Source organism: Diceros bicornis, chromosome 18 (assembly GCF_020826845.1).
Source record: "Diceros bicornis minor isolate mBicDic1 chromosome 18, mDicBic1.mat.cur, whole genome shotgun sequence".
NCBI classification, from domain to species: Eukaryota; Metazoa; Chordata; class Mammalia; order Perissodactyla; family Rhinocerotidae; genus Diceros; species Diceros bicornis.
The window spans coordinates 55,512,090-55,523,010 of record NC_080757.1 but is presented as its reverse complement, the minus strand read 5'-3'; the positions used below and the strand labels follow the sequence as shown (position 1 = coordinate 55,523,010).

The 10,921-nt window shown below is 56.2% G+C and overlaps 1 protein-coding gene across 1 annotated transcript; it reads right to left on the bottom strand.

The window, feature by feature from the left end:
- Window positions 1–560: 560 nt before the first annotated feature.
- On the bottom strand, window positions 561–10,818 carry OTOP3 (otopetrin 3). Its single transcript, XM_058561552.1, has 7 exons — window positions 10,788–10,818; window positions 6,183–6,599; window positions 5,959–6,095; window positions 5,269–5,327; window positions 4,909–5,027; window positions 2,470–3,284; window positions 561–1,289 (listed from the first exon to the last, which is right to left on the bottom strand). Exons 1-7 carry the CDS (start codon window positions 10,804–10,806, stop codon window positions 1,119–1,121), a joined length of 1,737 nt encoding a protein of 578 aa, XP_058417535.1. The 5' UTR covers window positions 10,807–10,818; the 3' UTR covers window positions 561–1,118.
- Window positions 10,819–10,921: the final 103 nt, after the last annotated feature.

Genomic DNA, 10,921 nt, shown 5'->3' with positions numbered 1-10,921 from the left:
ACGCAGGAGAGGCGAGGGGCCTGCCTCCCAGCCTCCTGCATGGCTCCAGGCAGCACTTGAGACAGTAGGGGGGTCCCTGGGTCCATGGCCCTGTGCTTGCCAGTGCCTAGCTTCATGAAAGCCTGGCCTGCAGGGGCCAGTGCTGCCCTGCCTGGGCCTCACCGTGGGCCTCTCTCTGGGTACAGCCCACTGTTTGCACTGGGCTCCAGGAGATGAATGGGCTGTCAGTGCCTGCCCTCTCCACCTGATGGCTCAGAGAATCCAGCAGGCCTGGGGACTGGTCAGCCAGATGCTACAGCCCCTGTGGTGAGCCAGCTGCAGAAGGTTACCTGGTGCTCTGTCCTGAGGGGAAGGTGTGCTGGCGAGGGGCGGGGGATGAGAGCCCCAGCCCCTCTCTTCCACCTCGTCCCGTGTAGCAGACAAGGGAAGGACTGGTTTAGGCCCTTCCTGACTCAGAACGGGACTGTCCCAGCCCCATAGCCCTCCCCAGGAGGACTGCCCCTTCCCACCATACCCGGAGTGGCAGCTCCGTCCCTGGGAACAAATGCCACGAAGCCCGAATGTAATCGATCAAACAAACAGGGTTTATGGCAGAGGGAGACAGCTGTTGAACCCTGCCTGGCAGCTAATTAATGAGCTCATTAGGAGACAGGGTGTGTGGGGAGGGAGGAGCAGGGCTGTCTGCCGAGCTTCAAGCTCCCAGGATGTCCTGGGCTGGGCTTGGACCGTGTGCCCTTCCCACAGTAGGAGGCAGACCACTGAGGCCTGGCTGGGTAGGGGCTCCCCTCTCCAAACTCCCCAGACTCAGTTATTTAGGACTGACCCTCCTAGAGAGTAGTTGTGGCTTCCTGAGGTGCATCCTGGGTAGTTCTGATTGTGGTGGTAAGCGGGGGGCAGGCGTGTGCCCAGTCCTGGGTGTGGGCATCAGGAGCTCAGTGTCCAGACGCTGCCCTTGGTCTTGGGCTGCAGACAGTGCCCTCCCATCTCAGTGAGGCATTGGGGAGGGGGAGGCTTTGGGGGGCCCAGGCTGGTCCAGGGCGCCCTGGAATGCTCTGGGCTACCTTCCCCCCAGCCTTGGCACTTTGAGGTTCTGCCGGGGGTGGGTTCCTTGGGCAGCCTCAGGCCCCCAGGTAGACCTCCACCAGCCCCCCCACAGAGTGCATGCGGTAGAAGACCCCCAGCGGCAGGCCAAAGTTGACGATGGTGAACCATGTCCAGTAGCCATAGAAATCCTTTTCCAGTCCGTTCTCAAACTCTGGGTGTATCCCAAATGCGGGCATCATCCACAGCTGGGGAGGAGAGGAGGGCGTTGAGTGGCAGGGGGCTCTCCCATGCCCCAAGGCCTTCAGCTCAGTGGAGGCAGGCCCCAGAACCTGCAGCTCCTCCAGCACATCCCCCAACCTAGCATCCCCTCACCCTGGGGCCAGCCCCTCTCCCACCATGTTCCCCCTCTACAGCAGAAGGCCTCAGACACTTCTTGGCTTGCCTGGGGCCAGCCTGACCTCCAGATGGATCATGAGACGTGGGCTGCCACCACGCATGGTACAGCCTGCCCCATCAAGCTGGGCTTCCCTGGGCCCTGACCTCAACCGCCTTCTGCTCTAGCTTCATTCTCCTGCTAGTTATGACTCTTTGCACCCTCCACCCCAGCCTTGCCTTCTGTCCAAATTCTGCCCATTTCTCGAGGCCCAGATCAAACCTTCATGGAGCCTTCCTTGGCCACTTGGGCCCATGCTTCCTTCTCTGAGCTCCTACTGCACTTTAGGGCCAATTTATTACTGATGCTCTGCCGGGGCCAGAGGTTTCAGCACCTGAGGTGTTTCCAGAGCGGTCGTTACCAACATGGGCTCAGACAACCCTGACTGGTCCCAGGGCATGGGACCGTGTGCAGGTCAAACAACCTAAGCCTCAGTTTCCTCATCTGTCAAAGAGGGACATTAATAGTGCCTGTTGCATGGGGTTGCCGTGATGATCCAGCGAGGGGGGAGCTATTACATAGGGAGGTAGACTTGGGGCTTAGCAGCCGCCAGACACTGAGCAATTGTCGTCAACACCTTCCACTAGAGAGCCTTTAGAAAACCAGGCACTTTCTGATCTCTTTCTTTGAATTCAGTGGATGATTAATTATTTGGTAATTTTCTAATTGGTCCCCCAGTGTCTCACCAACTAGACAGGAATCTTCCTGAGGGTAGAAATCTTACATGCTTATTTGTAAAGAGCACTTAGCTCCACACTTAGCACATTCATTCATGCCAGGCACTTTGCAGGGAGCTGGGGGACTCTGTTCTCAAGTAGCATTGAGCTAGTTGGAAACGGGCATGTGTCCTTGGCAATCAAAGGGACAAGCCAGTCGCTCTTGGGACAGTCAATATGCAATGAATGCGCCTTGATCCGTTCCTTCCTGAGCCCTCGAGGATTTCTGGGGCTGCCTGGCCAGCTCTGCCCCCACGCCTCCCGCCCACCACTCACTGTGATGTTGCAGAGGATGAGGAAGAGCGAGATCTCCTTGAGCGCCCGCCGCTTCTGGTTGAGGTGGCTGTAGGAGTGGATATAGGTGCGCGAGGCCCGCCGCAGGTCCTGGCCCAGCTCCAGCAGGGAGCCCCTACGGGGTGGCCCTGCCTCCTGCTTCCCCGCCAGGCCCTCGGGAGCTGCCTCCCAGAGCGGGCGCCGGTGGAGGCCCTCGATGATGAAGAGGTTCTGGGCGATGTGCTGCAGGATGTGCAGCAGCGAGTAGGCCAGGATGAGGCGGTTGAGCTGCTTGTGGGGGTGAGTGGCCACGATGGCCACGATGGAGAAGTAGGCTATGCCTATCTGGCCCAGGGCTGCGCCCATCAGCAGCACCACGTCCAGGCTGCGGGTGGGGTTCTTGAGCGTGTCCAGCTCTCGCTCCTCCAGCCCGTGGATGGCCGTGCCCGCCAGGCACGCCAGGCTCATGGCGGGCAGCACAGCCGCATAGAAGGCATAGTAGAGGGTGAAGTACTGGCGCGCGATGGTGGGGCCGCTGGCTTCGATCTGGAAGAGCACGAAGATGCACACGCCTGCCACCAGCACCAGCAGGCCCAGCAGTGGCCCAAAGATGGCCCCGTGCAGGCAGAAGGGCAGGGTGCCGGGGTGGGCGCCTGTGTGGGGTGCCAGGCGGCGGCCCACGTTCTTCCACATGACAAAGAGCACAGCACAGCAGATGAGGCAGTACTCGGTGCTGAAGGGGTAGAGCATCAGGTAGCCCTTCCGGAAGACCTTGCACACTGTGGCGTTGAGGCACAGGCAGGTATTGGTCTCATTGCCTGGGAGGGGGCAGGGCGAGAGGGGACAGACGTGCAGGTGGGCCTTGCTCTGAGGAAACCAGCTGACAAGTCAGTCCCATTCACCTTCTGGAGAATGCCAGAGGTGGAAGGGACCCAGCTACCCATTTTACAGATATGGGAACTGAGGCCCAGTGATAGAAATCAGAAATCACAGGATGATCATTCCTTTACAAAGGGATTCAAGACTTCAGGTGCCAAGCTTATGTAAAGCATTTAATGCATGATGTCTCTGGTGCCAAATGCCACCTCTACTCTCCAGGTTACTTTTTGGGCACAAGGGGAGACCTGTAACTTTATAATGGGAGGATCTGGCTGCTATACCTGGACCCTCAGCAGCATGTGCAGTGGGGTAATCAGACACCTTGCCCTGCAATGAGGTGCCCTGCAAAGCACACAGCATCACCTGTGGAATGCCAGCACCAAAAACGCTCAACCTGAATCTGGTCAAGACTTTAGTCTCTGCAGCCAGTTTCTAGGAAAAGCAGGGGAGAGGGCAACAGCTCAAATGCCACCACAAGGAAGCAGCCTGACAAGTCTCAATGTCATTAGGAAAAAAGAGACTTAGATACTTAGCTTACTGCAGAAAGCTGAGTATAGATGGATGAAGAGGGTGGCGATGATATTAAGGACTTTTGTTGGAAATTATAATAGCATTGTGGTAGTGTAAGGTAATACACTGACTTTGAAGAGATGCATACCGAAATGTTTTGAGATGAATGCCGTGATCTCAGTAATGTAAATAACTCAGCAAAAAAACAGAAATAAATGTTGCAAAATGTCAATAATGATTATGTCTGGGTGATGGATAGATCTTGTTCTTCCACTCATCTGTATGAATGTTTGAATTTTCTAATAATAAAAGAATCCATGATGTCACTTGCCAAAAATTCTCTTTGCATGGCTCTTCTGAAAAATGTCTGGAGCATAAAGAATGCCCACAGTCCACAGGAGTGCCATGATTTATGCAGTGGGTGTGTAAACACATGATTGTGCTGGGAGGGCTTGGCTGTACACAGGTCAGGATGGTGATGCCACCTGGGGGGGGCGCTGAATACATCCAGGTGTGGCTGAGTCCCACAGACAGCAATGTTCCCACGAAGGTTTCTGGGATACCGCCTCTAAGGGCCAGACTGTACAGGCGGGGATTGGGCACGCGGGACAGTGTGGGGAGTTCTTTCTACCCAGAAATCTCCTGTCCCTCTTGATATGTCCAGGTACCTACAATTGTGTTAGGAAAACATTCCTTTGAGTCCTAAAGGCTTTTTAGTTTCTTGAAAGTAAAATGCAAATACCAGGGGTGGGGTGCATAGCTGGACTCATCAGTGACTAGCTCAGCCAGGATTAGTGGCTAGCTTGCTGACAGCTAGATGGATGCCTGGAGCAGGCTGCAGGGTGCCAGCCCCTGATGAGGCAGGCACAGAATGGGAGCAGGACGTCAGTTTTCTGATTCGTCATGATCTGGCCTCTAGAGTTTGCTCCCAACTCTAGAGCCTTACCGAGCCTCACCTGTTTGAGGGAGCATGGCATGAGGGGGTGTGCGCAGGGGTGTGTGTGTATGTGTGCGCACATATTGCGGGTGAGGGGGTCCTGGGCTCATCTGTACCTGAGAGCTTCCCCACGAGGGCGCTGAGCTCGGCCTCGATCTCGCTGTGCATGGAGTCGTTGGTGATGGCCAGAACCCACAGCAGCAGGTTGGTGGCCAGGGTCAGCATCAGGCCACACCTGGAGGAGGTGCCGTACTCTGCCCACACAGCCTGGCCGGCTCCCCGGGGACCCGAACCTCACCATGACCGCTTTTGGGCAACCATTCTCTCCCAAAGCCAGATCTCATCTGGCATTAGGACTTCAGAAAAGGCAGCCCGGGGCTACCTGGGATGCTTTTCCAGACTAACCCACAGCCCCAGGGTCACCCTGTCCAGGGAAGCTGTAGTTGTTGGAGAAAGAGAAGGGGTCCCCATCTTACCTAGTGAAGTTGGTCTGGACCTGAACACAATCCTTACAGTGTTTCCAGAGCACCCAGGTCTGAAAGAGATGAGGCCTTGAGCCCAGGGGCTGCGGGGTGGGACCGTGGGCTGTGCCCCAGTTGCGTGTAGATATTTACAATGGAAAAGACAGTGAGGAAGCCTGGGTTGGAATCCTGGCTCCACTGTTTCCTTGCTGTGTGGTCTTGGGCCAGTGGCAAAATATCTCTGGGCCTCAGTCTCTTTGGCTCTAAAATGGGGCTAAAATGCTTACCTCTCAGGGCAGTCCCTGTTTATTTTGGGAAAATAAAGAAGACGATGCAGATGAAACACCTAGCACAGTGCCCGGTACAGAACAGGAGCTCAGGAGGGAGTTGGATATCCATTGCTGTGAGTAGCTCTGCATATCTGGGCTGCAGATTTAGGCATATACAAGTATGTACAGGCAGATGTATTAATAGTCTGCATTTCGGTGACATGGTGTGTGCGCTGATGCAGGTATATGCAAGTATGTGTGGATGTGGGTACCGGAGGCAAATATTTGTGGAGGAGCTGTGGTAGTGTGTACACACCCTGGGCCATGTAGGTATTTGCCTATGTGGCTGTTTCTAGGCACAGGTCAGCGTGTGTGTGCGCATAGCATGGGTAGGTGGAGTGTGTGCCCGGTGGCACGGATGGGAGAGGCCTGTCACCTGGACACCGATGAAGACGATCTCGATGGCAGGGAAGACGAGCTCCAGCTGCGACTTGCACTGGATGTGGCTCACGTCGTAGCCCATGTGGAAGACGTTCAGGCAGATGGTGCAGCTGCCAAAGAGCACCAGGGAGCCTGGCCAGGCCAGGGGGCCGTTGGCACCTCCCCTGGACTGGGCTGTCCCTCCCCACCCTCTCCATCTACCCAGCACTCGACACTCACCCCGCACCCAAATGGGTCCCGCGTGAGGGTCCCGGTAGAGCACAGCGTGCGATCGGCGGGAGGTGCCTGTGGCGTAGTAGAGGAGCCAGAGGATGGAGAGGGCCTTCAGCACAGCCAGCAGGATCCACACGTCGCCCAGAGTGACGGCCACATTGTTGAAGATCATGCTGCAGATGAAGGCTCCGCCCAGGAACACCACGTTGAGGGCCAGGAGCCCCGAGAAGAGCTGCCCGGCCTTCTGGGCCTGCCGGTCCCGCCGCAGCAGCAGGGAGACATGCCGCACCAGCCAGGACTTCTGGTGGGGCGAGGCAGGGGCCACCGTCTCCTCAGCCCCCATCTCCACTTGGTTCTCTTTGGCTGGGGCTGGTCCAGTCTCCTGTGCTTCTAGAGAGGCCACCGGTGGAGCCTCAGTAGGGGCTGGGGAGGGAGAAGGGGTCCTGGTTGGTTGCCAGGCTGTCCTAGGTTCAGTTCCACTCCTGCCCCTAACTGCTGTGTGACCTAGGACAAACTATGCAACCTCTCTGGTTGGGACTTTGGAAATAACAGCAACTGCCCCATCTACATTATAGGACCTGAGGAGATTCAAACAGACCAGGGAATATGGAAACCCCTTGTGCTCCGCATAAACATAGGGATTATTTTGACTGGCTTGAGGACCACCTCCCCTCCCTGCCCAGCTTCCTGTCTCAGTGCCTGGTCCCAAGGTGGAATAATAATATCTGTCAAGGGAGCCAGGGCCAACCACATAGTGCCTGGCCACTGGGCAGTTCCCTGGGCTGTGACTTTTTGCCACTAAAAGGCAGCTTGTGCCCTGCTGACTTCTGGGAGGAATTTCGCTCCTGAAGTCAGGGGGAGCAAGTAGGTGTCCTCTCTTGTTCTGACTCTGATTAGTTGGGTAATGATTGCTTAGAGAGTTGTGTTGAGAAGGATCCTGAGGCTGAATGTAGGCTTGGTGGGAAAGAATGCTGTGATCTGAGATAATACTCTAGTATGGGTACAAAAGTGTGTATAAAAAATTACTTTTAAAAGGTCTAGAAGATACTCACCAGATTTACAACAGGATTTTCTTCTGGGGAAGGGAGGAAGGTACTAGGACTGGGAGTGGTTTAATGTTCTAGTTTTTTTTTTTTTTAACACTACTTATGTAATCAACATTACTTACTTAATCAAAATTAATTTTAATGCACATTAAAGGTTTAGGGGAAAAGTTCTGGGATTGATTTGCAATGTCTGCCTGGGACAGGTTGGGATCAGCATGAATGCCATGCCCTCGACTGTGACAGACTGACTTCCATCTGCACCCTCCCCCCGACCCCTAGATGTCCCATAATGCCCAGCACAACATGGGGAACACCATCCTTGACTCTTCTCTTTCCCTCAATGTCTCCTGCTACTTCCTCAACTTCCCCAAGCTTTCACTCAGGCCACCCCTTTGTCACCCCTCTGTTGGACCCTGATCTTGGGTCTTCCTATCCCTGCAGCTCAGGGACCTGGCCTGGAGGCCAGCACACTCCTCCTGTAGGCCCTTTGGGTACTCAATCCTGTGGGACTGAGCTGCACTAGAGAGCTAGACAGCCTCGCTGGCTCTGGGTGCTGTCCTGGTGGGGAGGCTTCTCCTGAGCGACCTCGGAGGCTCCCTTGCCACCCTCTGCCACCTCGGGCGCTCTCCTTTGGTCCTGCCACTGTCCTTGCATCCCTAGTGCTTTGAGCTCAGGGTTCCAAGTGCGCACTGTCCTCCTTCTCCAGGCTGTAGGAGGCCCGTTCCCTAAGTTCACCATCTCAGTGAGTGGCGTCTCCATTCCCACATCTCCCAGCAGGGGACCAGCTGTCCTTGTCTCTCTCCTCATCTCTGATTCTCTCAGGCCTCAAGCCTGTCCGTTCCAGCTCCCAAACCGCTCTTAGATTTTTCTTGACCTCAACTACTACCATAGCCAAGGGCCCCTTCTCTCTCTCCTGGACTGGTCTCCCTGCCCATTGTGCCTCTCTCATACTGTGAGCCCTGCAAAGGCAACCAATTGCCCTCAGTGTAAAGTCCAAACTACCTAGCATGGCCTTTCAAAATGAAACAAGGCAGTGAATGTTCAGTATGTGCTTGGAGCGTAAAGTGCTCCAAGCAGGGTAGCTGCTGTGGCTTTCTGGTCCAGCCTCGACTTACATCTCCAGCACCTTCTTCAGACCCCACTCCCTTGCCCACGGGCCGTGCCATCCTGCTGCAGTTCCCAGAATGCCCCTGCTTTTGCTCACCTCCCTGTCTGCCCACACCCCACCCTTTGCCCACAGTGCCCACCCCCTTGCCCCTTGGCTGACTGGAGCTTGTCCTTCAGGACTCAGCAGAGCCCCACCTCCTCTGAGCAGCCTCCCCTGAATCCCCATGCCAAGGCTGGATTAGGTGTTCCTCTTGGTACCCTGCTGAGCTCCATGCTGGTTGCTGCAGCAGCATCGTGCTCTATTTTAATTAGTTCTGCTTTGCTCTGTCTCTCCCTTTGAACTCTGAGCTTCAGACTCTCCCTCTGTGTAACCACCAGAAGACCCTCTCTCATCTGGCTCTAAAATGCAGCCTCCCATTCTCCAGCCTCCCATTCTCCCATGTGCAACCTGCGCAATATTTATATCTTCTACTATTCTCTTCTGGGGCAAGTGGAATAATCAAACTTGATCCTCTTTTAAAGATTCTACAAATGATTCCCCTTCCCCCTCTTTCCCAGTCCTCCCTGTCATCCTTGCTCCAGTTCTGCCCTCTCCCTGTCCAGCCCTCTCATCACACTCCAGGCACCTGCCCCCACGTCCGTCCAGGCCCAGCCAGACAGCTCCACATTTCTAGCATGATCTCATGCTTCCAGCCATCGCTCCTGGAGCCTGCTGTTCTTTCTGCCTCGCCTGCTAACCTCCACCATGGCTCTCACTCATCCTTCCCACCCACCTTAAGCGCCTCTCCTGGGAAGCCTTCTCTTTCTGCCCCAGCATCTATTGAGAGTGGGAGTGCACTGTCCGGTGAGGTGCTGTGAGTGTGGCTGGCTCCCCTCAAGGCCAGGAGCTCCTCCAGGGCAGAGGAGCTTAACTCAGACCCCCAAATTTGGCACAGGCATGACATTCAACCAGTGTTTGCCAACTGACTCGGCATTTTCCCGGGAACTTTCAGCACCAGAGTCATGGACAGAGACCTTTCCCATTAAACGTTTCCATCCTGGCCTAGCCCAGGAGACTTTCCAGATTGATCTTAATCTTTCCTCCCAGGCTCCCCAACCCAGGTTGAGCAAGGCTGAGGCTCACAAGGACACCTCCCTGCTCCTTTTCTCCCAACTGTGACTGCTCCATCTCGCCTTCCCCAGCATCTCCCTGTCCTCTCAAGGCAGGATAGCCTAATGATTAAGAGCCCAGATGCTGGCACTTACTACCTGTGTGATCTTGGACAAGCTACTTAGACTCTCTGTGCCTCAGTTTCCTCATCTGTAAAACGGATGTACAACTATGGTTTAGTGCCTGGTGCATGATAGATGGTCAATAAAAATTTCTTGAACGAATAAGCAAAGGAATTAATGCATAATACCTACCTCATAGGGGTTTTGTCAAAATTAAATGATTTAATTTATGTAAATGCATGTAGATCAGTGTGTGGCACAAAGAAAGCTCTCAGTGTTAGCTATCTGTGCATTTCCTTCCAGTTCTTTCGAGGTCCTGGAGAGGCTGGAAGGGTCAAGATTATTGGGGAATTCCAGGGGCGGTTTTTGCTAGGACTGCAAGCCTAGAGGGGACACGGAAGGACAAGGTTCCAGGTACTCTCTCTCCGGGGTCCTCGCCCTTACTATCTTCCCCGCCGGCCACCCCCGGGGGGCCAACCCTCCAACGGCCTCTAGAGGGAGCCCGAAAGTGGCGGATTGGTCCGCCCCGGGGGAGGGTGCCGGGGTGGGCACTGTAGGGGTCTCGGGAAGAGGGCGAGGGCACCCGGAACTGACAAGAAGGAATCCACCGCCCTCCGTCCAGTACGCCTCTCGGCGCAACGCCAGCCCCAGGGAGGGCCCGGACACCAAACTAGTTTGTAGGTTGCTGTTAGAGGCAGGTGATGAAAGCTGGGGTGCCGTCAGGGCGCGGCACCTGGCCAGGAGCGCATGGCCAGCTCCGGAGGAGGCTGCTGAGCGCCGGCCGGGAGCTTCGGGATTTCTTTCTGAGCCACTCGAGGGACTGCGGGGCCTGGGGCAGTATGCCACAGACCGGGCCTCCAGGCTGCCCCAACCCCATACGCCTTTTCCCAGCCGTCCGGGTTTTTCGTTTTTTCCTGGCCTCAGAGCCCTCTTTCGGCTGTGCGCGCCGGGATCCGGCTGGTGGCGGGGCGCGCCCTGCTGACCTTTGTGTGCCACCCATCCGCGGAAAGGAGGTGGGGCGCAGAGCCGGGTCGAGGTGGGGGGCAGAGAGGGGCCAGGGCTCGGGTCACCGGGGTTGGCTTCCCATCAGTCATCCCGCCCTCCGGCCCCAATCCCTGCAGCCCCTAGTCCTTGCCTCACTTTGCGGGGGAAGTAGGTGCGAGTGTCAAGTGTGGGCTCGCCGGCAATGTTCCTCCAGCGGTCCGAGGGCGCTCCCAGCCCTAATGGCGCCACCGGGCAGCCTTACCTGAGGCCTGGGCAGGCATTGCCGACGGCTCACCACCGACTGCGGCGCAGCGCGGATCTTCTGTCCAGGTGAGGCCCCTGCGCCCCGACCGATGCCCCCAACGCCCTCCCCCCGCGGGACTGCGCAGCCGCCGC

Coding starts and splice junctions, on each gene's coding strand:
- OTOP3 (XM_058561552.1), bottom strand. Junction 6,096..6,182: donor GGGACCCATTTGGGTGCGGG/GTGAGTGTCGAG, acceptor TGGCCTGGCCAG/GCTCCCTGGTGCTCTTTGGC. Junction 5,028..5,268: donor GTCCAGACCAACTTCACTAG/GTAAGATGGGGA, acceptor CACCTCCTCCAG/GTGTGGCCTGATGCTGACCC.